The sequence below is a fragment of the Salvelinus namaycush genome, unplaced genomic scaffold, assembly GCF_016432855.1.
Source record: "Salvelinus namaycush isolate Seneca unplaced genomic scaffold, SaNama_1.0 Scaffold628, whole genome shotgun sequence".
In the NCBI taxonomy this organism is placed as follows: domain Eukaryota; kingdom Metazoa; phylum Chordata; class Actinopteri; order Salmoniformes; family Salmonidae; genus Salvelinus; species Salvelinus namaycush.
The window spans coordinates 5,001-19,348 of record NW_024061340.1 but is presented as its reverse complement, the minus strand read 5'-3'; the positions used below and the strand labels follow the sequence as shown (position 1 = coordinate 19,348).

At 43.6% G+C, this 14,348-nt stretch overlaps 1 protein-coding gene across 1 annotated transcript in view; it reads right to left on the bottom strand.

Moving 5' to 3' along the window:
• Window positions 1-14,348, bottom strand: part of LOC120042173 (DNA (cytosine-5)-methyltransferase 3A-like) — a gene marked incomplete at its 5' end in the record, with an annotated part of 55,672 nt that overhangs the window by 39,377 nt on the left and 1,947 nt on the right. Inside the window, 3 exons of the mRNA XM_038987037.1 lie at window positions 7,333-7,445; window positions 8,208-8,287; window positions 10,081-10,125. Coding sequence (XP_038842965.1) covers window positions 7,333-7,445; window positions 8,208-8,287; window positions 10,081-10,125 — 238 coding nt within the window. The remainder of the gene's footprint in view (window positions 1-7,332; window positions 7,446-8,207; window positions 8,288-10,080; window positions 10,126-14,348) is intronic.

Genomic DNA, 14,348 nt, shown 5'->3' with positions numbered 1-14,348 from the left:
TAGCAAAGGGGGTGAATACATATGCACGCACCAGTTTAACTTCTTATGGCTGAAGGGGCAGTATTGAGTAGCTTGGATGAAAGGTGCCCATTGTAAACGGCCAGCTCCTCAGTCTCAGTTGCTAATATATGCATATTATTATTAGTATTGGATAGAAAACACTCTAAAGTTTCTAAAACTGTTTGAATTAAGTCTGTGAGATTAACAGAACTCATATGGCAGGCAAAAACCTGAGAAGTTCCACTTTCTGTTTGGATTTTTTCTGGGGGTGCCATATTTTCAACCAAGCTCTCATTGAATATAAAGAGAGATATGGATGGGTTTTCACTTCCTACGGCTTCCACTAGATGTCAACAGTCAATAGAACTTAGTCTGATGACTCTAATTTGAAGGGGATTCGAAGGAGACAGGAATGAGTAATCACTGCCATGAGGTGCCCACGCATTGAACTGGCGCGTTCACGTGAGAGTGAGCTCCGTTCCATCTCTCAATTGAAGTCGATATAATTCTCCGGTTGGAACGTTATTCAAGATGTATGTTAACAACATTCTAAAGATTGATTCAGTACATCGTTTGACATGTTTCTACTGACTGTTATGGAACGTTTGGACATTTCGTCACGTTATAGCTTTGAGACTTTGGTTAGGGTATTTGGTAAACAATTCGAAAGTAGCTAATTTGACATAAATAACGGACATGAACGAACAAATCAAGCATTTATTGTGGACCTGGTATTCCTAGGACTGCATTCTGATGAATGCATCAAAGGTAAGGAAACATTTATCATGTATTTTCTGGTTTCTGTTGAGTCCAACATGGTGGCTAATTTGGCTAATCATCTGAGCTCCGTCTCAGATTATTGCAATGTTTATATTTCCGTAAAGTTTTTTTGAAATCTGACACAGCGGTTGCATTAAGGAGAGGTATATCTATAATTCTATGTGTATTACTTGTATTATCATTTATATTTATGTTGAGTATTTCTGTTGAAACGATGTGGCTATGCAAAGTCACTTGATGTTTTTGCAACTAGTGAATCTAACGCCTCAATGTAAACTCTGATTTTTTGATATAAATATGAACTTAATCAAACAAAACATGCATGTATTGTGTAACATGAAGTCCTATGAGGGTCATCTGATGAAAATAATCGAAGGTTAGTGATTCATTTTCTCTATTTCTGGTTTTTGTGAAAGCTATCTTTAGCTGGAAAAAATGGCTGTGGTTATTGTGGTTTTGTGGTGACCTAACATAATCGTTTGTAGTGCTTTCGCTGAAAAGCCTATTTGAAATCGGACACTTTGGTGTGATTAACAACAAGATTACCATTAAAATGATATAAAACACATGAATGTCTGAGGAATTTTAAGCGGGAGTAGACGTGACACCCGTAGTATAAACCAGACTTTAGACTTGAAATCTTTGGTTGTTTAGTACATGGTCTCAGATGTCAATCCTTAAAGAGCTGGGTGGGGCTAAAGCTTAAGAGGGTGTGAACGATGCTGAATGGGTGTTGTTACGTTCCCTCCTCCAAGAGGCGTAACATAATGGGGGCTCATCCGGGATCATTAAACCCACCGGACCCTGCTGCTCTGAGCTCTCTGTGTTTGGTGATTGAGGTGTGGTGGTAGGTTGTGAGTTTGGATGACTTGTTTAGTTTGTGTGTTCAGTAAGCTGCAGTGTACAAAATGGCTGCCTCAGCCGTCTCCCAGTTTATTAAAGCGCCCTCTGTTGATCGTTTGGAGGGGTTGCGTAAAGTAGACATTTGCGCCATAGCTGAGCATTATGGACTCTTCCTCCCTGAGAAAGCCCTAAAGGCTGAGCTTTTGGTGCTAGTCAAGGAGGGTTTAATGAGAAAACAAATTTTCTTGTTGAAAGATGACAAGCGGGAGGCTTCAGGAGAGGAGACGGTCTCTCTCCTCGTCTCAAAAACGCATGAAATTACATTATGACAAAGAGGCTGTTGTCTGTTCTTTTGCACCAGGGGATTCAATTTTAGTTTTGTTGCCAATCCCTGGCTCATCTCTGTCGGCACGTTTTTTCTGGGCCATATCTTGTGGAAAATTATTATGTGATAAAGACCCAGATCGTAGGCGTTCTTCCCGTGTGTGTCATGTTAACATGCTGAAAGCATATTATGTGCGTGATTCTCTAGACAGCTCTTCAGGTAAGCCGGTCTCCAGTGTGGCTGCTAAAGCCTGGCTGGGACCTAGAGGAGGAAGTGAAATGTCAGAAATCGATGCTCTTTTCAACTTGATGCCTATACATGGTCTTGACACTTAGGAGTCTGCTGACACTCTATACGCCTTCCTATTGGTGTAAAGAGAATGTCAGAGAAGAAATTTTTGTGCTCATCTTGTTCTGTGGTGGAAAAAAACCTATTTCTTTGACGTGACCGTCCACTTCCGGTACTCTGAAGGAAGTGGGATTGACTTCTGTTTTGCCTTCGTAACGAACGGCTAACATCTCCGGCTCGAATTTTTTTTGATACATGTGACCATATCATCGTAATGTATGTTTTTTCAATATAGTTTAATCAGATTATTGAAACTTTATTCGGGAGTTTTGCCGTGTTCCGTCCTCTGACTGTGTTTACGTTGGAGAAATTTATGCCACTCGGCTAGTGCCAATGCTAATTGAAGAGGGAAATTTGCCATTCTGAATCGAAACAACGACTCATCTGGACAGAGGACACCTTCTTCAACATTCTGATGAAAGATGAGCAAAAGTAAGACCCATTTTATGATGTTATTTCATATATCTGTCGTGCATGTGAACTGGCCGTGGGCGCCCAATTGTGTCTGTCTATTGTAGCTACGCTAATATAGCGATACATTTTGTTTTCGCTGTAAAACATTTAATAAATCGGAAATATTGTTTGGAATCACAAGATGCCTGTCTTTCAATTGCTGCAGACTATGTATTTTTCAGAAATGTTTTATGATGAGTAATTAGCTATTTGACGTTGGTGTCTGTAAATATTATGGCTGCTTTCGGTGCAATTTCGGATTGTAGCTGAAATGTAAACTATGGTTTATACATGAAATATGCAAATTTTTCGAACAAAACATATGCTATACAATAAATATGTTATCAGACTGTCATCTGATGAATTTGTTTCTTGGTTAGTGGCTATTTATATCTTTATTTGGTCGAATTTGTGATAGCACCTGATGGAGTAAGAAACTGATGGAGTTAGAAAAGTTGTGTCTTTTGCTAACGTGGTTAGCTAATAGATTTACATATTTTGTCTTCCCTGTAAAACATTTTAAAAATCGGACATGTTGGCTTGATTCACAAGATGTGTACCTTTCATCTGGTGTCTTGGACTTGTTAATGTGTGAAAGTTAAATATTTAAAAAAAATAGATTTTGAATTTCGCGCCCTGCACTTTGAGCTGGATGTTGTCATAAGTGTACCGGTGTCGGGCTGCCCCCGTAAAAGGTTAAGTTGGAGGTAGACGCTAGTATAGTGGGGGTGGGAGCAGTTCTCTTGCAGGAAGATGAAGAGGGAGTGGATCGGCCCGTCAGTTTCTTCTCCCATAAGTTCAACTCGTGTCAGTCAAGGTACACCACCAGTGAACAAGAGACGCTTTATTGCCTTACAGTTCTTTGAGGTATATGTGGGCTCCAGTGCCTTGCCTGTACTGGTCTTCACGGACCATAATACTTTAGTGTTTCTAAAGCAGATGTACAATAAGAACCGCCACCTTGTGCGGTGGGCTCTGATTGTACAAGGATACAATATACAGATTCACTATGTCCGGCGAACGTGATCGGCGAACGTGATCGGCGAACGTGATCGACGAACGTGTCCGTCGAACGTGTTCGACGACGCCCAATCACAGGTTTAGTAACTGGGGATGCGCGTTGTTTTTTTGGAAGTGGAATTTTGCATGTTTTGGGGTGGGCGTGTTACGTCCCCCAGTTTCTGTGTTGTTGTTGGTTTGTATGTACTGTATGTGTGTATTTCAGGAAATGGCTTCCTGGATTCCCCCAAGCAGCTGATTGGTCGGCCCCATTGCAGATTGGAGCTCTGATCCCGCCCTCTCGTTAGGGGATACAGCTGTCTGCAATTAATGACTCCTTCTGCAGCTGGATAAAAGCCAGTGTTCCTTTGTTAGGAGGAGAGAGAGCTTCTTGGATGTCCTGTGTTGGTTGTTGCTCAGAGACAGGTTTTGTCAAGTATTTTGTAGCCGGTCCTGCTGAGGTATGTTGATGCCAAAAGGACTGTGTTTGTGATTATTGAAATTGTTCACTTTATGTGAGTAATTATTATGTTTTTGTTCCCAGGGGGGAAGGGGAAGGCACCTGTGTTTTGGCAAGAGGCCTGTGGGCATACATACCCGTAGTACGTACTCTGTCTATGCACACTAGGTAAGACCTGGGCGGACAAGCCCCTGTATTTTGATTAGCGCACCAGGTGGTGTTAAGAATAGATAAGTAGTGGGTAGGCAGGTAAGGTAGGAGAGGGAGCTCTTTAACTTTAACTTTCTTTGCTTTGGTTACATCCAGCCCCTTTTCCCCATATTTACCGTGTGAAGGAAATAAATTCCCTTTAAAAGGTAATATTCTCTGTCTCTGTCATCCTTACCTCCACCTACAGTCACATACCTCTTTACCTCCACCTACAGTCACATACCTCTATACCTCCACCTACAGTCACATACCCCTTTACCTCCACCTACAGTCACATACCTCTTTACCTCCACCTACAGTCACATACCTATTTACCTCCACCTACAGTCACATACCTCTATACCTCCACCTACAGTCACATACCTCTATACCTCCACCTACAGTCACATACCTCTTTACCTCCACCTACAGTCCCACACCTCTTTACCTCCACCTACAGTCACATACCTCTTTACCTCCACCTACAGTCCCATACCTCTATACCTCCACCTACAGTCAGATACCTCTATACCTCCACCTACAGTCCCATACCTCTTTACCTCCACCTACAGTCACATACCTATTTACCTCCACCTACAGTCCCATACCTCTTTACCTCCACCTACAGTCACATACCTCTATACCTCCACCTACAGTCAGATACCTCTATACCTCCACCTACAGTCCCATACCTCTTTACCTCCACCTACAGTCCCATACCTCTTTACCTCCACCTACAGTCCCATACCTCTTTACCTCCACCTACAGTCACATACCTCTATACCTCCACCTACAGTCCTATACCTCTTTACCTCCACCTACAGTCCCATACCTCTTTACCTCCACCTACAGTCCCATACCTCTTTACCTCCACCTACAGTCACATACCTCTATACCTCCACCTACAGTCCTATACCTCTTTACCTCCACCTACAGTCACATACCTCTTTACCTCCACCTACAGTCCCATACCTCTATACCTCCACCTACAGTCAGATACCTCTATACCTCCACCTACAGTCCCATACCTCTTTACCTCCACCTACAGTCCCATACCTCTTTACCTCCACCTACAGTCCCATACCTCTTTACCTCCACCTACAGTCCCATACCTCTTTACCTCCACCTACAGTCACATACCTCTTTACCTCCACCTACAGTCCCATACCTCTTTACCTCCACCTACAGTCCCATACCTCTTTACCTCCACCTACAGTCACATACCTCTTTACCTCCACCTACAGTCCCATACCTCTATACCTCCACCTACAGTCACATACCTCTATACCTCCACCTACAGTCCCATACCTCTATACCTCCACCTACAGTCACATACCTCTATACCTCCACCTACAGTCACATACCTCTATACCTCCACCTACAGTCCCATACCTCTTTACCTCCACCTACAGTCCCATACCTCTTTACCTCCACCTACAGTCCCGTACCTCTTTACCTCCACCTACAGTCACATACCTCATACCTCTTTACCTCCACCTACAGTCACATACCTCATACCTCTTTACCTCCACCTACAGTCCCATACCTCTTTACCTCCACCTACAGTCCCATACCTCTTTACCTCCACCTACAGTCCCATACCTCTTTACCTCCACCTACAGTCACATACCTCATACCTCTTTACCTCCACCTACAGTCACATACCTCTTTACCTCCACCTACAGTCACATACCTCTTTACCTCCACCTACAGTCCCATACCTCTTTACCTCCACCTACAGTCCCGTACCTCTTTACCTCCACCTACAGTCCCATACCTCTTTACCTCCACCTACAGCCCCATACCTCTTTACCTCCACCTACAGTCCCATACCTCTTTACCTCCACCTACAGTCCCATACCTCTTTACCTCCACCTACAGTCACATACCTCCTTTACCTCCACCTACAGTCACATACCTCTATACCTCCACCTACAGTCACATACCTCCTTTACCTCCACCTACAGTCACATACCTCTTTACCTCCACGGGGAGTTGAGTGTAGCAGGGTGTTGCGTTCCCTCCAAGAGGCATAACAGGTGTAGACAAAGAAGAGTTCTCCAGTAGGTGTACCAAAACATTCAAGGGACAATTTCTCAAAAGTGGGGTTACAAGTTTATCATCTTTCAAAGCAGAAGTACTTCCCCATTGTTCCTCAACTGTAGTGTATAACATACAATTTTCTAGCGCTGAGTCCCTATTTTTATCCAATGTAAAAAACACAATTTCAAATGTTGATACATAAGACCGGATCGAGCCGGTCGGTCACACATTGTATAATTGAGAGAGAAAGGAATGTCAAATAAGTCTGGCTGCACAACCGATTGGCAAATGTACTGCAAATTGAGAAATCATGTGACTAAACTGAATAAAAAGAAGAAACTATACTATGAAACAAAGATAAATGATATAAAGAATGATAGTGTCAATAGCTTTGGAGCTTTTGATTTACGAAAAGTGAATGTGGAAGAGGGGAAATAATTATTGTTGTCTATCAACAATGACAAGCCACCTGGATCTGACAACTTTGATGGAAAATTACTGAGGACGATAGTGCCACTCTTATTTGCCATATCTTCAATCTAAGCCTACTAGAAAGTGTGCCCTTAGACCTGGAGGGAAGCAAAATTCATACCGCTACCTAAGAATAGTAAAGCCCCCTTTACTGGCTCAAATAGCCTACCAATCAGCCTGTAAGAACTACAGTGGAAGTAGTATAACTACAGTAGACAGTAGAACTAGAGAACAGATAATTACGGTAGAGACAGTAGAACTACAGTAGAGATAGTAGAACTAGAATATAGTAGAACTAGAATATAGTTGAACTAGAATAGATATAGTAGAAATAGTAAAGTCTGTGTGTGTGTGTGTGTGTGTGTGTGTGTGTGTGTGTGTGTGTGTGTGTGTGTGTGTGTGTGTGTGTGTGTGTGCTGACCTGCAGCAGTTGTTGTTTCCACACATCAAGACCTCCCGTCCTCCACAGCAGATAGTGCAGTACGACTGGTATCCATCATCATCGTATTGGTACGCACACTCCAGAAAACAGTTCTACACACACCCACACACCTTTAAACTCCAGGAAACAGTTCTATAGACACCCACACACCTTTAAACTCCAGGAAACAGTTCTATAGACACCCACACACCTTTAAACTCCAGGAAACAGTTCTATAGACACCCACACACCTTTAAACTCCAGGAACAGTTCTATAGACACCCACACACCTTTAAACTCCAGGAAACAGTTCTACAGACACCCACACACCTTTAAACTCCAGGAAACAGTTCTACAGACACCCACACACCTTTAAACTCCAGGAAACAGTTCTATAGACACCCACACACCTTTAAACTCCAGGAAACAGTTCTATAGACACCCACACACCTTTAAACTCCAGGAACAGTTCTATAGACACCCACACACCTTTAAACTCCAGGAAACAGTTCTACAGACACCCACACACCTTTAAACTCCAGGAAACAGTTCTATAGACACCCACACACCTTTAAACTCCAGGAAACAGTTCTATAGACACCCACACACCTTTAAACTCCAGGAAACAGTTCTACAGACACCCACACACCTTTAAACTCCAGGAAACAGTTCTATAGACACCCACACACCTTTAAACTCCAGGAAACAGTTCTATAGACACCCACACACCTTTAAACTCCAGGAAACAGTTCTATAGACACCCACACACCTTTAAACTCCAGGAACAGTTCTATAGACACCCACACACCTTTAAACTCCAGGAAACAGTTCTATAGACAATACAAACTCTTACAGAGGAGGGCGGATCTGTTTACCTTGCAGCTCTGACACATGGCTCCGATGAAGAGAGGGTGTTCCAGAGAGACGTTCAGGCTACCACAGGAGATACAGATATCTACACACACACAAATACACACACACAAATACACACACATACACACACACACAAATACACACACACACAGAAGTCATAAAAGGTTAGCAAGAAGTGGAGACAGTAGAACTAGAGTAGAGACAGTAGAACTAGAGTAGAGACAGTATAACTAGAGTAGAGACTGTAGAACTAGAGTAGAGACAGTATAACTAGAATAGAGACAGTAGAACTAGAATAGAGACAGCAGAACTAGAGTAGAGACAGCAGAACTAGAGTAGAGACTGTAGAACTAGAGTAGAGACTGTAGAACTAGAGTAGAGACAGTATAACTAGAATAGAGACAGTAGAACTAGAGTAGAGACAGTATAACTAGATTAGAGACAGTATAACTAGATTAGAGACAGTATAACTATAGTAGAGACAGTAGAACTACAGTAGAGACAGTAGAACTAGAATAGAGACAGTAGAACTAGAATAGAGACAGTAGAACTAGATTAGAGATAGTAGAACTAGAGTAGAGACAGTAGAACTAGAGTAGAGACAGTAGAACTAGAGTAGAGACAGTAGAACTAGATTAGAGACAGTAGAACTAGAGTAGAGACAGTAGAACTAGAGTAGAGACAGTATAACTATATTAGAGACAGTATAACTAGAGTAGAGACAGTATAACTATATTAGAGACAGTATAACTAGAGTAGAGACAGTAGAACTAGATTAGAGACAGTAGAACTAGATTAGAGACAGTATAACTAGAGTAGAGACAGTATAACTAGAGTAGAGACAGTAGAACTAGATTAGAGACAGTAGAACTAGAGTAGAGACAGTAGAACTAGAGTAGAGACAGTAGAACTAGATTAGAGACAGTAGAACTAGAGTAGAGACAGTAGAACTAGAGTAGAGACAGTAGAACTAGAGTAGAGACAGTATAACTAGATTAGAGACAGTAGAACTAGAGTAGAGACAGTAGAACTAGAGTAGAGACAGTAGAACTAGATTAGAGACAGTAGAACTAGATTAGAGACAGTAGAACTAGAGTAGAGACAGTAGAACTACAGTAGAGACAGTATAACTACAGTAGAGACAGTAGAACTAGAGTAGAGACAGTAGAACTAGAGTAGAGACAGTAGAACTACAGTAGAGACAGTAGAACTAGAGTAGAGACAGTAGAACTAGATTAGAGACAGTAGAACTAGATTAGAGACAGTAGAACTAGAGTAGAGACAGTAGAACTAGAGTAGAGACAGTAGAACTAGAGTAGAGACAGTAGAACTAGATTAGAGACAGTAGAACTAGATTAGAGACAGTAGAACTAGAGTAGAGACAGTAGAACTAGAGTAGAGACAGTAGAACTAGATTAGAGACAGTAGAACTAGAGTAGAGACAGTAGAACTAGAGTAGAGACAGTATAACTATATTAGAGACAGTATAACTAGAGTAGAGACAGTATAACTAGATTAGAGACAGTAGAACTAGATTAGAGACAGTAGAACTAGAGTAGAGACAGTATAACTAGAGTAGAGACAGTATAACTATAGTAGAGACAGTAGAACTAGATTAGAGACAGTAGAACTAGAGTAGAGACAGTAGAACTAGAGTAGAGACAGTATAACTATATTAGAGACAGTAGAACTAGAGTAGAGACAGTAGAACTAGATTAGAGACAGTAGAACTAGATTAGAGACAGTAGAACTAGAGTAGAGACAGTAGAACTAGAGTAGAGACAGTAGAACTAGATTAGAGACAGTAGAACTAGATTAGAGACAGTAGAACTAGAGTAAAGATTGTAGAACTTCAGTAGAGATAGAGATGTTTACCTTCCATGTTCCTGGTCTTCTGTCTGATCTCTTGGATGAGTCTCTCTGCAACACAACAAAATCTTATGCCGAGTGTACACTACACATCTTTAAAAATCCTAACATCGCTGTGCCTCTCACTGTCTTGCCTGTCGTTTTTTTGTTGTCTTGTCAACGCAGTGTTGCTCACACTAAACGATCTGGCACAGACGGGATCACAAGATTCTTCACTTGATTCTCCACCACGATGTCTTGATGGGACTAGATTGTTAACGTAGCTACAACGAGCTGTGGCTCAAAGCAACCGTATAAACCTTTTCAGTCAGACATTCACAATTGCCATACAGAGGGGACATTTTTGAATTGAATAACATTACTTGTGAACTTCAGAGCTGTAATGCTTTGGTTAAAGGCAAGTAAAAACACATACTAATAGTAATCACGGCTCCTGCTCCAGAGTCGACACATTCTGCAAAACAACGTCATCACTGGCATCTTCTCCTCGCGAGCTCTCATTGGCTATTGCTGATCACCATTCTCAAAACTTGTTCAAATCAAACATGTTTCAAAAATATTGGGACGACTGGGACTGCTCAAAGAAGGGATCGGTAGCCCTCAGGTTGTGTCTCATTAAACGAGTATTGGTGACTGTAGTGAGTAGCCAATGACATCAAATCAAGCTGTATTTATACAGCCCATTTCAGACATGGATTTTAACGCAATGTGCTTAACAGGAAAAAACTAATAAAACACAGCAAACTAAAAGCTGAAATATTTACAACAAAACAAATATAAGATAAAAAACTAAAGAATGACAAATTGAACAACTTTTCAACAGCCCCCTGAGGAAAAGCAAAGATAAAATGGTGTGTTTTAAGATCTCTTTTAAATATAGTTTTGGCCCCGCCCAGGTTCTCTGGCAGGCTATTCCAGATAATGGAGGCCATGCCTCTTGGCCCCCCTCAGGTTCTCTGGCAGGCTATTCCAGATAATGGAGGCCTCTCCATGCCTCTTGGCCCCCCTCAGGTTTTCTGGCAGGCTATTCCAGATAATGGAGGCCTCTCCATGCCTCTTGGCCCCCCTCAGGTTCTCTGGCAGGCTATTCCAGATAATGGAGGCCTCTCCAAGCCTCTTGGCCCCCCTCAGGTTTTCTGGCAGGCTATTCCAGATAATGGAGGCCTCTCCATGCCTCTTGGCCCCCCTCAGGTTCTCTGGCAGGCTATTCCAGATAATGGAGGCCTCTCCCTGCCTCTTGGCCCCCCTCAGGTTCTCTGGCAGGTTATTCCAGATAATGGAGGCCTCTCCATGCCTCTTGGCCCCCCTCAGGTTCTCTGGCAGGCTATTCCAGATAATGGAGGCCTCTCCCTGCCTCTTGGCCCCCCTCAGGTTCTCTGGCAGGTTATTCCAGATAATGGAGGCCTCTCCCTGCCTCTTGGCCCCCCTCAGGTTCTCTGGCAGGTTATTCCAGATAATGGAGGCCTCTCCATGCCTCTTGGCCCCCCTCAGGTTCTCTGGCAGGTTATTCCAGATAATGGAGGCCTCTCCCTGCCTCTTGGCCCCCCTCAGGTTCTCTGGCAGGTTATTCCAGATAATGGAGGCCTCTCCATGCCTCTTGGCCCCCCTCAGGTTCTCTGGCAGGTTATTCCAGATAATGGAGGACATGCCTCTTGGCCCCACTCAGGTTCTCTGGCAGGTTATTCCAGATAATGGAGGCCTCTCCATGCCTCTTGGTCCCCCTCAGGTTCTCTGGCAGGCTATTCCAGATAATGGAGGCCTCTCCATGCCTCTTGGTCCTAGGCTTTGGGGTAGTTAAAAGACCAGTGGACCTGAATGACCTACTGGTTACATAACTTAAAAGCATGTCTGACATGTATTGGGGCGCAAATCACATCACATGTTATTGGTCACATACACATGTTTAGCAGATGTTATTGGTCACATACACATGTTTAGCAGATGTTATTGTGGGTGTTGCGAAATGCTTGTGCTCCTAGCACCAACAGTGCAGTAATATCTAACAATTCACAACAATACACACAAATCTAAAAGTAAAATAGTAGAATTAAGAAATATATAAATATTAGATTGAGAAATGTAGGAGTGGCATTGACTAAAATACAGTAGAATACATTATATACATATGAGATGAGTAAAGCAGAATGTAAACATTATTAAAGTGACCAGTGACATCTATGTACATGGGGCAGCAGCCTCTAAAGTGCAGGATTGAGTAACTATGGTAGTGATGGCTATTTAACAGTCTGATGGCCTTGAGATAGAAGCTGGTGTTCAGTCTCTCGGTCCCTGCTTTGATGTCTTCTGGATGCCTTCTGGGTGATACCAGGGTGAACAGGCCGTGGCTCGGGTGGTTGATGTCCTTGATGATCTTTTTGTCCTTCCTGTGACACCGGGTGTTGTAGGTGTCCTGGAGGGCAGGTAGTTTGCCCCCGGTGATGCGTTGAGCAGACCGCACCACCCTCTGGAGAGCCCTGCGATTGCGGGCACTGCAGGTGCCATGCCAGGTTGTGATAGAGCCCGACAGGATGCTCTCAATTGTGCATCTGTAAAGGTTTATGAGGGTCTTAACTTGAAGCTGTCCACCTTCTCCACTGTGGCGCGCTCCCTATGCTTTTTCCTGAAGTCCACAATCAGCTCCTTCATTTTGTTGACGTTGAGGGAGAGGTTATTTTCCTGGCACCACTCCGCCAGGGCCTTCACCTCCTCCCTGTAGGATGTCTCGTCATTGTTGGTAATCAGGTCTAATATGGTTGTGTCGTGCGCAAACTTGATGATTGAGTTGGAGGCGTGCATGGCCACGCAGTCATGGATGAACATGGAGTACAGGAGGGGGCTGAGCACAACCCCTTGTGGGGCCCCTGTGTTGAGGATCAGTGAAGTGGAGGTGTTGTTTCCTACCTTCACCACCTGGGGGCGGCCCAACAGGAAGTCCAGGACCCAGTTGCACAGGGCGGGGTTGAGACCCAGGGCCTCCAGCTTAATGATGAGCTTGGAGGGTACTACGGTGATTAAGGCTGAGCTATAGACAATGAACAGCATTCTTACATAGGTATTCCTCTTGTCATAGTGGGATAGGGCAGCGTGCAGTGCGATGGCGATTGCATCGTCTGTGGATCTATTGGGACGGTAAGCAAATTGAAGTGGGTCTAGGGTGTCTGGTAAGGTAGAGGTGATATGATCCTTGACTAGTCTCTCAAAGCACTTCATGATGACAGAAGTGAGTGCTACGGGGCAATAGTCATTTAGTTCAGTTACCTTTGCTTTCTTTGTGTACAGGAACAATGGTGGACATATTGAAGCAAGTGGGGACAGCAGACTTGGATAGGGAGAGATTGAATATGTCTGTAAACACTCCAGCCAGCTGGTCTGCGCATGCTCTGAGGATGCAGATAGGGATGTCATCTGAGTCGGCAGCCTTGCGAGGGTTAACATGTTTAAATGTCTTACTCATGTCGGCCACGGAGAGCGAGAGCCCACAGTCCTTGGGAGCCGTGTCGGTGGCACTGTGTTATCCTCAAAGTGGGCGAAGAAGGTGTTTAGCTTATCTGGGAGCAAGACGTCGGTGTCCGCAACATGGCTGGTTTTCCCTTCGTAATCCGTGATTGTCTGTATGAAAAATTCAAAATTCACCCAACTTATTGTGGAAAGCTTGTGGAAGACCCATTCGGAAGACCCACCCTTTTTCCTTTTCTGATAGAATATGAAAAGCTGTAGTCCGCGGGGCGGCTTCATTAATAAGAACAGCAGTTCTTATTGCAGTCTGAAGTTTCAGTGAGTAACATGCAATCAACTTTGCGCTCAGTAATGAGGTCATTCAGGAGATGCCCCTGGGGCATCTTTCTCGAGGTAACCAATGGCCACTCTGCCCCTGGGGCATCTTTCTCGAGGTAACCAATGGCCACTCTGCCCCTGGGGCATCTTTCTCGAGGTAACCAATGGCCACTCTGCCCCTGGGGCATCTTTCTCGAGGTAACCAATGGCCACTCTGCCCCTGGGGCATCTTTCTCGAGGTAACCAATGGCCACTCTGCCCCTGGGGCATCTTTCTCGAGGTAACCAATGGAAAACCAAATGATTAACGTTCCAACCACTTTTTCTGACAGTCTCCAATCTATCAGTAGCAGATAACAGTTTGTATAAACTCACTAGAAGGTGGAGTTAAATTAACATCAATTATTAACGTTACAACTGCGTTTTCTGATAGTCAATCCATCAGACTGATAGGAGGCGACAGTTTGTATAAGCTCACTAGAAGGCGGAGTTAAAGGAACA